Genomic DNA, 14,513 nt, shown 5'->3' on the forward strand with positions numbered 1-14,513 from the left:
TCCATGCACTGTTAGGCGGGAGGGCTCAACAGGGAACAATGGATACTGTTGGCACTTCTGTACTGAGCAAGTCTCTCCTTGGCCCTCACTCTGATAGTGTCTCCTTGTAAGTCCCTGGTGTCCCCTGCACATAGGCAAATCGGCACTGGTGCTCAGAGCGAGCAAGTCCATCACCGCAAAAATCAGTTGTGGATGCGGCCCCTTTAATGGGCGTCTGCCTCTGCCGTACCCTCCTTCTCACTCAGCCTTTTGGGACAGTCTCCCCTCCGTCTCAGCCTCTTGGGACTGGGCAGCCCTGTGTCCTCGGCCCGTCCTACCTTCTGCCATTGCAGGGCTCCTTCTTGGATTTCTCCCTAGTTGTATGGCTTATTCATCCCAGACAATTTTTCCTTGCTGCTGCTCCTTGTTTCCATCACAACTTTATTTGGTCGCCAGAGTGATAAACAGAGCCTCTATCATCAATGCCATTGTTTTTTCAATACCCAGGATTTATTATTCTGACACTTATAATTAAATTGAATGAAACGTTATAAACTTTTCTTTTACCCAAAGATATTATGATATGAATTTTTGCTTATGTATATAATATTATATCCACAGTTATGAATTGTTGATTTTTCTTAAATTGTCCCAGTTATTGACATGCCCATATTTTTACTAATTTGTAGTAGAATCTGCTGGCAATCTAAAATAAAATAGTCCTATCCACTTTTTCTTCTTCTCTCCCTCAATGCTTTCTTCCTTCCACACTTCTTGCCATCAGCATTCTTCTTGCAGTTGCTCTTTTTGCCAAAATGAGGCCAGGAGCTAGTTGTGTGCAGATGTATCAATTGTAATGTTGTGTATGTGACTCTCTGCTGTCCTATTTTCCTGAACCTCAAATGGAGTCGTCACTCTCACCAGTATAAATCAATTACTTCTTGTTGAGGTGCCTGAGTCTTTGACCATCTGTTGTCCTTTACGTCATTTATGGGACTCAGAAGAGATCCACTTGACGTTTTTTTTTATCTCATACCACAGGGATTTTCTAACACTTGTGTTATTTCCTGTGTCCCAGAGATTGTTTCATTTTCCTGCAAGCGGAGGAAAAAAGGGATCTAAATGCTTCCTGTGATTGCATAAAGTTTATTTTAGGAATTCTTCTTTTTCCCTATTACACCCTATTTTCTTTGCCAAAGAATTTAGAGGGAATGTTGGGTGATGTTTGTTCCTTTGCACCAAGGAAATGTTTCTTTTACTGACTATAAAGTTTTAATATAGATATTCTGTGGCCCTCTAGTTCAAATTGATCGTTTTGTGGAGGGAAAAAAAAAACATTGCTCCGAAACTATCTCCTTACTTTTTAATTAGCATTCAGACTGTTGCTTGAAACAGTTGACATTATTTATTCTTTCTCACCAATTTTTATAAATAGTGTACATAAAATCACCAATAAACAAAAACATCAAAACTTTTTATTTATGTTTTTTTTATGGTGGAGAGAAAGTTTTTACTATCTTGAATTAGCAAGTAATTGTTTTCTATTGAATCAGGGAGGCTTCTTATCCTTTCTAGGGAAGAATTTTTATATAAACAAGCTTTTTGGATCTATCTGAGGCTTCTGATTAATTACATTTTACAACAAATATAAAAAATAAAGATTCATAATAACTACTTCCTGTTAGTAAAGACTAGGACACAGAAGCTATTTAGTCAAGTTGCTTTTTTATGAAACGAAGTATTGTAAGGATAGGAAAATATGCCATCTAAGTGTTTGGGCTGGAACCTGTACAATCCATTTTTATTTCTGAATGATAGCTTTATTGTCATACTTCTTAGAATGCTTTAGTGTCCCAAGCTTTTAGAAACAAGTATGTCTGTGACTTGTTTGCATATTTTCTAAGAGCATATTTTCCAAATGCAGAATAGGTGCTGCCACTTTAGTCTTGATTTCACTTCCCAGCTCTGTTAATACAAATCCTTGTTGCAAACTAATTGTCTTGACAATTCATAGCAACCTTAACATGTTATTTTAATCAATAAATAAAGGAGTTATCAATTTCCATATAAATAAGAGCATGCGTCACCTTCTCCAAAATTGGTTTGAAGAAAGGGAAAGGGTTGATGTGAGAGACTGAACTATGGGAATAATTACCTTTTGTGTAGTCAGTTTATCTGTTCTGGAAAGTACCTTACCAACATGAATTTCCCTATATTTTTTGGAAAGCCTAAGGTACCCATTTTTTTTTTTCAGGTGGAAGAAACAGGTTTAGAAGATTCAATAAATTTGCCTAGGTAAGACTGTTAAAGGAACATATAGTCATTGCTAGGTGTCCGTGGGGGATTGGTTCCAGGGCCCCCTGTGGATACCAAAATCCGTGGATGCTCAAGTTCTTTATATAAAATGATGTAGAATGATGCAGAAAGTTGGCCTTCCACATCCATGGATTCCCAACCATGGATCAAAAGTGGTATTTTCCATCTGTAGTCAGTCGAATGCTTGAATGCAAAATCTGCAGGTATGGAAGGCCAACTGTTTACCCAAAGAAACTCAGTAATCATGTTAAGCTTTTATGAGCTGGAATAGCCAGCCCACTGTATTAAGTGGATATCAACTGCTGTGGGTAAAATTCTATTCAGAGTGCCCTACATTATTCATCAGAATTTTTTTCGCTTTACTCTCTGGAGTACTAGACATGAATTTGAAGAGAAATTTAAATCAAACAACTGTACCAGATAAATTAGAATAAATGTTAAGTGGCATTCTTATTGAATTAAATATTAATCAGAAATAATTTTGATTCATTTTTTTATTTATTTACTATTACCCTCCTCTGAAAGTTTGTTTTATTTTATAGCTTTAAAGAAATATTTTCTTTGAACTTTATTGTTCTGTTTTTTTTTTTTTTAAATAATGATTGGGGGTAACACTCAAGAGTGGTTGGCATCTGGGAGGAATAAGGAGTTTGCCTCTTGATTTCCTCACCATGGAAGGTAGTGGAGAGGAAACATGGAATGCTTGAAGTGATTAAATTTGCTGGGCCATCTGGTCATCAGGAAAAGGCTGTTTCCAATTTCACAGTGAAGGAGGTCAAGTTTATTAAGGAACGTGAGTATTTAGAAAGTAGGAGGGGGAAGGATTCTTTATTTCTGCCATTAAGAGCTGCAGCTCGCTTAATTGTGAAAAGAAGGGTTACCTGTAGAAGACTGGCCCCTCGGTGTGGCTGCATAATGATGCTGTTGTCTGCATTACTAGGGAGAACTTGGAGACAATGGTTTGGGAAGATGAGCAAACATGCAAGGGTGACCACTTGGAATGGAGTCACTCTTGTACCCTAATGTTCCTCCCCACCCCCATACAATCTTTATGGAGGGAAGAAAGTGAGGCAAACGGGTGAATTTTTCTCAGGCCGAGGAAAGAGATCAGAGCTCCTGGCTCCTTAAAGTTTACTGCCAGAGCCTCTGATCCAGGTATCAGTTAGAATCAAGTATAACTGATTAACATCCATCCACTCTTCTAATTATTGAACTACCTCATGCTTTAAAAGTTAAAACTAGGCTCATATTTTATTTATCATTTTTTAAATAAAGCAGTAAATTTAAGAGAGGCTGTAGGGGAAAAATCAAAAATAGGAAAAGAGATCAATGCAAAAAGCATATATCTGCACTAAATATTAAAACTGGCAATCTGACAGATGCAAAGGACGAGGGTATGCAAAGAAAAAGAGCTGCGAGGTCCACCTGTTGCCACCTGTCATAGGCTCATTTTCATCTTTGCAAATAATTAAAACAGTTCTCTGATGCTACCTGAATTAAACCTAGAAAGCTCCTGGGCTATGATTTAGATTGAGCAGCCTGAAATTTTTTAAAGGATCTGTAGAACCTGCAGTTCCACAGAAAAGTGCAGTTTGCTTCATTCAATGTATAGCTAATCACCGAGCATGGAAGAAATTGTCCTGACTATTTAAGAGACTTGCCGAGACGGTCTTTGGTTTTTTAGGAGTGCTTGTCAAGATGAGAATGCTTTTTGGCTTCGTTTGAGGCTGCAAGAGAGTGGTAGAGCAAGAAGTGGATTGCTCTTTCAAGAAGGGACAGAAAAATGAGTGCGCAAAGGCTTGAAGGCCAAGAGTTTAGTCAGCTTCCAGACCACAGGCAAAAAAGTCAGTGTGGCTGAGGCTGGGCTGGGGCTGAACAGAGATGAACTGGGAAGGGCTTCCCGCCATGTGAAGGAGCTGGACTTTCCCTGATGATGATAAGGAGCCATTGAATAACGTTAGCGGGCAGCCCTCCCTCTCTACTGACATCCTGGATCACAGTTTTCTCTCTCTGTTCCAAGCCCACGCTCAAGCTGAGTGCACTGTTCCAATGTGCGTGTGGATGGACCGGCTAGCACCTGAACCTCAAAGGCTTTTTTAGTTCCTACATTCTCTACCTCCACTCCTCTGACTTTGTTCTCATTCATATATACTCCGCATTTGAAATCTGAAACCCTCCTAACTCTGAATGTAGTGGTTTACCATCCTTCCTGTTTCTGCATTCTATTAGCCTCACTGAACTTCTGTCAAGACTTCTTGATGTCGCTTTACCTGGTCCTTCTCTCTCCAGACTTACCTTCTGTAGTAGGGTTCTTCAGAGAAATAGAACCAGTAAGGTATAACTAATTATAAAATGTCTATATCTATATATGTACATAGATGTCCTATTGTGTTTGTGTATATGTGCGTGTGTGTATGTATGTGTGGAGAGGGAGAGAGAGAGAGAGAGATTGAGATTTTAAGGAATTGGCTCTCACAATTATAGAAGCCGACAAGTCTAAAGCCTGCAGATGTGCCCGCAGGCTGAAGACCCATGGAAGATCTGATGTTGTGGTTCACATTGAAAGGCTGTCCATTGGCAGAATTTCCTCTTACTCAGGGAAGGTCAGTCTTTTGTTCTATTCAGGCCTTCAACTGATTGGATGTGACCCACTTTCATTATGGAGGGCAATCTGCTTTACTGAAGTCCATTGATTTAAATGTTAATCTCATCCAAAACAGCCTCACAGAAACATCCAGAATAATGTTTGACCAAATACCTGAGCACCACAGCCCAGCCCAGCTGAAACATAAAATTAACTGTCACACCTTTTTTTCTTAGCTAACTTAGATGTACACAGTGAATGGCTTCATTTGTTTCTCCCTCACTCCCTTACCCTGTTGTGCAACCACTAGAGCAGTTTGTTAATGCCTAAATTTGTGTCACGCCTACAATCTGCTTCCTCTCCTGAAACCGCTCAGCAACAATGAAGAAAACCACGCCCCCAAGTGGAGACCAAATGTGCAGTCTCCGGCCTCAACGGGGCCCTCAGGGCTGCTGGGCACTGCTTGTGTGTCCCTAGTCAACTCTCTCTCCATTCCCACAGAGGCTGTTTGAGACCTCAATGCTTCTGTGAAGCTCCTTACCGATTTCAGTCTCTCTCTCTCTCTCTGCAGATGAGCTTAACTATTAGTACCTAGTGAAAATCGTGAGTTTTGACCAAGAGTCACCTCAACTTGCTGCTTTCCTCCCTGTTTGAACCATTTGAATGACATGTACCATAAGAGACTACTGGGAGTGGATAAAGAGCCCAACAGGCATTTACACTTTGTCTTCAGAATTCATTCAGAGCAACTCTGCCTCTTCTCAGTCTCGACTTTCCTGGTGCCTTGATTACTTGCCCTGTTTTCTCATTCTCTACCTTCCATTTTTCACTTTGTCTCTTTAATCAGTGGCTCAGTTTGGACTTAGCATGCTGGGTTTGACTTTTACACCCCTCAAGGTCACATCTTCTGGTGGCTGCTCTACACAGGGAGGAAGGGGTGGCAGTGGCTTGAGAGCCTTACATTCTGTTTCTATACCTGTAGCTCAGCCAGATAACATGGCTGTTCAGAAACTGCAGAGTTCCTCGGGGCGCTGATGGCTCCACATCTGACATGGCACCCTGTAGTTCTTACTACTAGTCTCTCAGCAGCCAGCTGATGCTTGCAGCAATTACAGATCTCCAAGAAGACTTCCATACACACACTGATGTACTGGCGTACCAAGAAGCTGTACAAAAAGTATTTCAAAAGGTTTGGTCTCTGTAGAGTAGGAGATTCAGTTTGGATTTCCTCTAGACACACATACTCTAGGACAGAAATGATTAGCCTACTCTTTGAAGGACAGAGGTCATTACCACCTGCCTCCTGACTGCACCTGCCCTCTGAATGGTAGTCCATTCCATCTTTCAGCTTGCCCCCTTGCTAAATGTCCACTTTCAACTCCTACATCTGACCCAACAACTTGGGGTGGTAAACCTAAGCAGGATTTAGAAATGGCAGGACAAGATGTCTGGATGTGGTTGGGCAGATGGTACCAGTCACGGAGAGGTGGCAATAGGAAGAGGAACAGATTGTCTTAGAAGGGAGGTGATCAGTGTTTTTGGCCCTGTTAAGTCTTGGGTGCCTGTGGAACATTGTGACCTCTTAAGGGCGTTTATTAGGCCTCAACCATACAGCTTGACTTACTCCCTACCCTCTAGGCCCTGTGATTTCATTTTTCATCTTATAAGTTGCTAAGACAAAAAGAACAGTGCTGATCACCCAATCTGTTATTTGAACGAGAGGGGATTTATCATGTGTAACTGAAAAGGCCCTTGTTGTAACAGGAATCCTTACACACATTGGCGATAGGGCCCAGCTTATGGCAGTGTCAGCAATCTATTTGTCTCTGTGCTGTACTCTCTTGCCATCTTTGTCTAATTGTTGATGGTCTGAAGTTCATCCCAAACGAAGGGATTCAGACATTGGTGAGCTAATAGTGTATGGAATACACCTCTAAAGTTACCAACCACCAGTTTTACTGTTTGGTTAAGTGCATAATTTCTACAGAACTATTAAATAAGTTTCCTCAAAAAGATCTGTCTGTTTATTCATCAGTTAATCTAAGCATATAATGTGATTGCTCCTTCAAATGCTAGCCAGCAAGGGTAGAGGGTAGTGAGGACAGCTCCTCATTATGCTGCAGGCGTCTGGGAGGGTCTGGAATTATCAGCAGCCATTTGCAACATGGATTGGCATCAGAAACAGACACGGGAGTAAATGCATGCTGAGACATCTCCCTAGTCTGTCTCTAGACTGAGAACCAGACTCATTTCCCACACAAAGGCCCACTCTTTTTACTTTCCTTTTCTTTTTTATATTTTTATTTTTTTCAATTATAGTTGACATACAATATTATATTAGTTTCAGGTATACGACAACAAAGGCCCGCTCTTAAAAGACTATATCATGAATTCATGATGGCAAATGCAGAATGCGTGTGTGTGCGCATGTACAGGCACACGGCCTCTACGCTGAGCCTTTGAAACAGGCCTTGCAGATCTCTGTACCATCAGAGTGACAGTGTCAGGAAGGCAGCTCGGTTTCCAGCCTGCAGCTCAGAAAGGAGGCTAGACTGCAGGTAAAGCTTTGGGTGTCATTGTATCCTGGTGGAGGTTGATGCATTTTGTTCTTTCTTAGGTACCTTTTGCATCCTTCAGCTCCTAGATTCCCTAATTTCAGTATTGGAAATTTATTTTCTCCTTTACTGTGCAAAGATTCAGGTGGCACATGACTTTTTAAAATAAAGGGTTTTGTGATTTCCTCCTCCCCCCGCCCCCATTATTGCACAGTCATGAACACCACTGCTATGAGGTATAAATGACAGTTTCAGAGGAAATAATTAAGGGGGAGGACACTGAAATTTTAAAAGGAACACTTTAGAAGTATTTTCACCAATTTCAGAGAGATTGAAGGTATAAGAGAGGTCCTCTAAATGTTCTACAAGAATGAAATCTTTGAAGAGTTTGCAATCACCAAAAAAGAGTTGGTAGAAAAATGCACAAGTAAATTGTCCTAATTTTTAAATTTTAAAGTGCATCTAAAACTGAGAATTACCGAGAAATGAATGAATGAATGAATGAATGAATGAGTTAGTAAGCTCTCCTTGAGAGTAAGTTAAGCTCTTTGGGAATCCCTTATCCTCTTCAGCCTACTTACAAGTTAATGGATGGTGTCCCTTCAGTGCCTGAGGGTCTCCCATTATTCCTAAACCAAAAGTTAAAAAATGATAGGTCCAGTTTTCCTATTAATTCATTAGTTAACTCTACATTATTTCTCAAGTGCCACCAAGGAATCGCTCTTAGTCACCCAGTTTTCTTTTTCTTTTTCTCTAAGGTACAGAGCTGCTCCAGATAATATATGCTTTTCATTCATTCTCTGCGCCCTATCTCCAAGAGTGGTGGTTGGCCCTGGGCCAGGAGACCAAACTTGCAAGGTTGGTGGCAATAGATTTTACATTGATGAAACCAGATATATTTTGCTGAGAATACTGATAAAATCGTTCATGTTTACTGAGCACTATTCATACTAATAGATGGTCGAATACAAGAAACAAAATAAATATTGATGATCCTGGCATTACTGCTTCTGACAATTTTTTATTACTTTAATATTTTTCTATACAGTCTGTAGGTGTGGGTGGGTGCCAAACTGCATTTAATTTTTCTATGCCTCTTGGAATTGTAGTTGCTAGTTTTATGTACTAATCCTTAAGGGAAGATATATTTTTCTATATGAATACGTGGTACTTCAACTTGATAATATGACTGCTGCTTACTTTAGAATATATTAATTAAGCTTTAACCTGGTTGTGTTTAATGAGAGATACAGATTATTTAAAATATAGAATTATTGAAATATTCCTAAAACAAGACTTTTATAATTTCCTTCCTTAATAAGTTATATTCAGTTTATTTATCTTCCTTTAATTAATCTGGATTTTGTCATCCTTCAGGATATAAACAATCATTTATGCATCTACCACAGAAAAATAATTTCCCTCTCTTTCTTTCCAGGATCTAGCCTCAGAATTAGATTTGAAACGACTAAAAAATTTTCTGTCTGTTTGTTTTCTTTTGGTTACCTCTTTAACCCAAGGATTGATTACTGTCCCAAATTTACTTTCATTGGGAATTTGAGGTTTTAAAATCACTATTAATCCTTTTCCACAATTTCAGTTGGAAGTCATAGACTTTAATGAAATATGTTTAAGTTGCTGACTAAGCCAAGCAAATAAATGTCCCTGAGTTTTAGCAAGCAAGCATTTTTTAAACAAAATCCTAAGTTAGATTACCTTAGATGTGAATTTATCTCCTAGTTGAATGATATAATCATCTCTAGCCATTCCTCTAACTCTTCATTCATTATTCAGACAATGAATTTTTATCAAGTGTCTACAATCTGTCAGGCAGGGTGTGAGATGCTAGGGAACACATAGATGATAAACCACGATCTTTCCTTCAATGTACTGAAAAGGCTCTAGTGGGGCAGCAGACAGTGGGATTCTCTCTCTTCAGCATCACTGGCTGATAGAATCAAGGCTAGATTCCAAGTTTATTGTTCTCAGTTGATAAAAAAGCAGAATTTTAGCAGTCTTCCTAAAAAATTCAAGCTCTCTGGTTATGAAAGTTTGTAAGAGGCTTCAACAGATAATGGTATTAGATCAGTGGTTTTCAAACTCTGGTGTGCCTGGAATTAGTGTAAGGCTTGTTAAAATCTCTGGGCCCTGCACCAGAGATTCCAACACAGTAAGTCTGGGGTTGGAGACTGGGGTGGGAGGGTGCTGCACTTCTAAGAAATCCCAGGTGACACAGATGCTGCTGGTTTGGCAACTACACTTGGAGAACCACTGATCTTAATGTATTTTGTTTCTTCATAACCCTCCTGGTGATGATGATTATGTTAATAATAATGATAATAGCTCACACCTAGTGAGCTTTTGTGGATGTCAGGTATTTTGCCCTTTACATCCATCATTACATTCAGTCGTCACAACAACCTAATGAAAGAGTTGTGATTACTATTCTCAGTCTACGTATGAGGAAATAAACATTTGGAGAGGTTAATTAATTTGCTCAATGTCACAGAGTTTGTAAACGACAAAGGCCAGGACTTAAACTCTAATCTTTCTGGCATGTGTGTGTGTTTCACCCACCATGCTCTTCTGCCTTCCCACCTGGGCAGTGATGGAACCATGGAATCATAATGTCCCTGGGAGATACCCACAGACATCTGTTGAACCTGTTTATACGTGTATCTGCACCTAGGGGATTCTGAATAGATAGATTTCTGAATAGATGGTAAGGAGACAGCAGAACTTCCTTTAGTAATCTATTCTAGTGGCTAATAAGCTTTTCGTAATGGGAAACTTTCTTTTTAATTGGGTAAATGTTTCTGTTTTATAGATTTTTAAAAGCCATTAAATCATCAAGAATTAGATGACTGTAGCACAGTACACTCAGTTGAATTGACCACAGCTCTGGGTGAAACAGGATTTGACAGTAAAGACCAAGGTCTGCTGCTTTTTCCAGAAGGTCATACCGCCCCCACCTTTCCAATCCCCATCTACTTATAACTGCTTTCAAAAGGTATCTGCAAAATTAGTTTGAGCTTTCCTGACCTATCTGAGTTAAAACCCTTTTTACATATCTCCTGACATAAAAAACAATAATTATACAGTATATTAATTAATAGTTTTCTCAGGAGAGTCCATTGATCTTTCTCACAAGGTAAGGAAAATCAAAGAATGTGCTGGTGGTTTATCAGCATCCTGGGAAGGACAGTCTTGCTTCCCAGTTAGACAACACTGTTGGGGATTGCTCCCGTCTCCTGACCTAACACCGGTCTATCCATCCACAGAGGGTGGGGGAGCCCTTTCAGGTGGGCTATTATTATAGTAACATAATAATATTATTATAAAACAAAGCACAAATACAGAAACAATACAAAACAATTGTATGGCTTAATGAATTATTCCGACGTGAACATTCTTGAGATCACTGCCAAGTCAGGAAATAGAACTTTCTTACTCACTGTGGTGGTTAATTTTATGTGGCACCTTGACTGGGCTAAGGGATACCTAGATAGCTGGTAAAATATTAATTCTGGGTGTGTCTGTGAGGATGTTTCTGGGAGAGATTAGCATTTGAGTCAGTAGACTGAGTAAAGATCACTTTCACCAACGGGGATGGGCATTATCCAATCCATTCAGGGACCAAATAGAACAAAAAGATGGAGGAGGGGCAGATTTGCTCTCTGCTTGAGCTGAGACATTCATCTTCTTCTGCCCTCTGACATTAGTGCTCCTGTTTCTCAGGCTTTTGGACTCGGACCAGGACTTATACCATTGGCGCCCCAATTCCCAGGCCTTTGGACTCGGACTGAATTACACCACCCACTTTGCTGGTTGTCCAGCGTACAGATGGCTGACCGTGGGACTTCTCAGCCTCCACAATCACGTGAGCCAATTCCTATGATAAATGTCTTATATAATTCATGCATATCCTATTAGTTCTCTTTCTCTGGAGGACCCTGACTAATATAACCATCCAGAAGCCCCACCTTCCCCATGAAAGTAACCATTCCTGACTTGATCATAATCACTTTGCTGCATTTTTATCGTGTTATCCTGTATGTTTACATCCTGAGCACTCTAGTTTAGCTTGCTCATTTTTAAAATTTGATGTGTCTTTAAGTTTCTTTTAACTTACAGATTCCCTCTCAATCCTTTTCTTTTCCCGTAAATTTATGTGGAAGAATCCAAGCTATTTAACATTTAGTATTTCTCAAAATCTGGATTTTGCTGATTGTAGTCTCTTCGTGCAATAGAACACATTCCCCTGTCCTTATATTTTCTGAAATTTGGCAACTGGATATAGACACTGAATCAGACTCATGTTTACTCCCTTTGGCAAGATTCTAGATGGTGTTTGGCAAGATCATAGGAAGCTCATGATATCTGGTTGTCTTTCTCACTCTCTCTCTTTTTTTTTTTCATAGAAACAGCTTTCTTAATGTCTACATCTATTAATTCATTAGGGTTTGCAAAATGATGCTATTCTAATTCCATTATTTTCTTTCCATTTATTTGAATAAATTTATAAAGAGATGCATAATAAATGTTTGGTTCTTTCCCTTTATTTACTAAATTCTCATGAATTAGTCCTCCGTCATACTTCAAAGATAACCAATTCTTTTTTTAGAACTCATGGCTTTAAACATATTTATAGGTTTCAAACATTTAAATACATTGCATTTATTATCATTACTGAAACTCAAATGATCACATCTTTGGCCAGTGGAAGTCTTTGCAAGGCGGCTTCTAAGTTCTTTTGAATTGACCTGAGCAGTTTTCAACGATGTTCTTGCTTTCTGATATGACAAGATGTTCTAGGCTGATCTTATATACTTCCTGGGCTATACCTGGAATCTACCATTTCTCTACTAAGCCCCAGGATCTTTTAGTGAGAAATTATAGTTTAAAATCCTATCTGGTGCTAGGATGGCTTATTGCTACTGGATTAGTTTTTGATGCTAGGCCTTTTCAGTGGACAGAGCTAGGAAAAGTACATGTATGTAGACACATACATATGCACAAACGTGCGTATATTTTGCATCTGCTCTTTTCCTATTGTGTAACAGTTGTACTTTGTTTACATTGTTTTTTAGCCCTTTGTTCCACAAGTAAAGTGTATATTTAATGCCCGCCATCAACATTATGTCAATGTTTCCCTGGTCACCTTGGCTATCTAAAGCTCACTCCTCAGGAAAGGTGCTTGGGAAAAACGTTCCCTGAGTCCTTGAATGTTGATGAGTTTGTGCCCTTTATACGTGAAAGGAGTCTTGCTGGCTATTATATCCTTGACTCATACTTTCTTTCTGTGAGTATCTTAAATATGTTACTCCATTTCTTTCTGTGATAAAGCATTGTGTGAGAAAAAACTAATAGCAGTCTAATTTTCCTTCCCATATAATTCACATGTTCTTTTTCTAGGCATCCAAGCAATTTTTTCTCTCTATCCCTTCACTTCTGAATATGGTCTCATATTGATCATTCTGGGTTGATATTCTTAGGTACATAGTGCATTTTTCTCAGTATGTAGTTTCAAATATATTTATTTTTGTATTTTAGAAAATTTTTTCTTGAGTTATAGTTTTTGTGTTTGTTCTTTTTCCTCACTTTGGCTTTTCTTGTATGGGGACTCTTACGGAAACATGTGAGCTCCTTTGCATATCTTTAATATTCTTCATTTTCTCTTGAATTCTTCCTTCCTTCTCTCTCTCTCTCTCTCTCTCTCTCTCTCTCTCTCTCTCTCTCTCGTTTTAAAGATGTTTCTCTTTTGCATCTATTGTTTCTCTTAGGACATTATCTGTCATATGTATTTGCTCTTATGTTCCTTCTAGTTTACTCTTCATTTCTGAAATTTTTTCTTTTGTGTCCCATTGGTATGAGTTCTGTCACCCTATTTCTGAGTTTTTCTAATTTTGAGTTTTTTCAAGTCTTCCATCATTTTCTTAATGTCTTTACCTCATTTTGAAGTATTAGATTACAGTTTTGTTCTATATAGTGGATGTGTTTTTCTGGCATGCTTTCTTTGTCTGTAGGATGCTATTCAATTCCTTATTTTCTTTTTTAAATAATAACTTTGTATATCTATCTTGATACTTTTCTATAGGTTATTTTTAGTAAAATTAGTTTTTCTGAACTTTAGAATGAGTTTAAGTATTTCTTACCTAATAGAGCCTCGCTTTGGTTATATTTGTGTAGTGTTCAACTATATGGCAGCTTTCTTTCTTAGCTTTCTTGGCTGGGTTTCTTTTCTCTACTTTGGCCTGAATTTTTTCTTCCCTTTGTCTCTATTGTCCCTATTCTGCTCAATTTTTTTAAAAAATTATTTATTTAAATTAGTTTCAAGTATACAGTACCTTGGTTAAACATCTATATAGTTCATAAAACTATTCCCCCAATTGCTCCCTCTCTCCCCTGGCCCTCCACCTAGCCAACGTATTAATGCTAACTGCATTCCCTCTGCTGTGCTCCCCATCCCTGTTACCAACTATCAACTACTAATTTATATTTCTTTAACCCGTCACCCCATTCTCCCAGCCTCCCAACCCCCCTTCCCTGTCTGTCACCAAATTGTCCACTATATTTGTGAGTCTGTTTTTGATTAGTTTGTTCTTTTTTTTTTCTTTAGATTCTGCATATAAGTGAAATCATATAGTATTTATCTTTCTCTGTCTGACTTATTTCACTCAGCATAATAACCTCTAGGTCTATCCATGTCGTTGCTAACGGTAGGATTTCATTTTTTTTTAATGGCTAAGTAATATTCCATTGTATAAATGAACCATAATTTCTTTTCCAGTCTTCTGTTGATGGGCATTTAGGTTGCTTCCATATCTTGGCTATTGTAAATTGTGCTGCCATGAATATTGGAGTGCATAAATCTTTACAAATTATCATCTCAGTTTTTTTTGGATAAATACCCAGAAGTGCAATTGCTGGGTCAAAAGGTAGATCCATTTTTAACTTTTTGAGAAACCTCCATACAGTTTTTCATAGCAGCTGTACCAATTTGCAATCCCAGCAACAGTGTATGAGGGTTCCCTTTTCTCTGCATCCTCACCAACACTTGTTGTTTTTTGGTTTATTGA

The 14,513-nt window shown here is 38.7% G+C and overlaps 1 protein-coding gene across 4 annotated transcripts in view; it reads left to right on the forward strand.

Moving 5' to 3' along the window:
- The window catches only part of NUBPL (nucleotide binding protein like), a 180,050-nt gene extending 168,668 nt beyond the window's left edge, over nt 1–11,382 (forward strand). For all 4 annotated transcript variants that reach the window (XM_025043382.1, XM_025043383.1, XM_025043384.1 and 1 more), the window contains 3 exons: nt 2,234–2,274; nt 8,193–8,292; nt 11,173–11,382. In XM_025043382.1, the coding sequence (XP_024899150.1) occupies nt 2,234–2,274; nt 8,193–8,292; nt 11,173–11,367 (336 nt within the window). In that variant the 3' untranslated portion in view covers nt 11,368–11,382. The remainder of the gene's footprint in view (nt 1–2,233; nt 2,275–8,192; nt 8,293–11,172) is intronic.
- Nucleotides 11,383–14,513: the final 3,131 nt, after the last annotated feature.

The sequence above is a fragment of the Pteropus alecto genome, unplaced genomic scaffold, assembly GCF_000325575.1.
Source record: "Pteropus alecto unplaced genomic scaffold, ASM32557v1 scaffold171, whole genome shotgun sequence".
In the NCBI taxonomy this organism is placed as follows: Eukaryota; Metazoa; Chordata; class Mammalia; order Chiroptera; family Pteropodidae; genus Pteropus; species Pteropus alecto.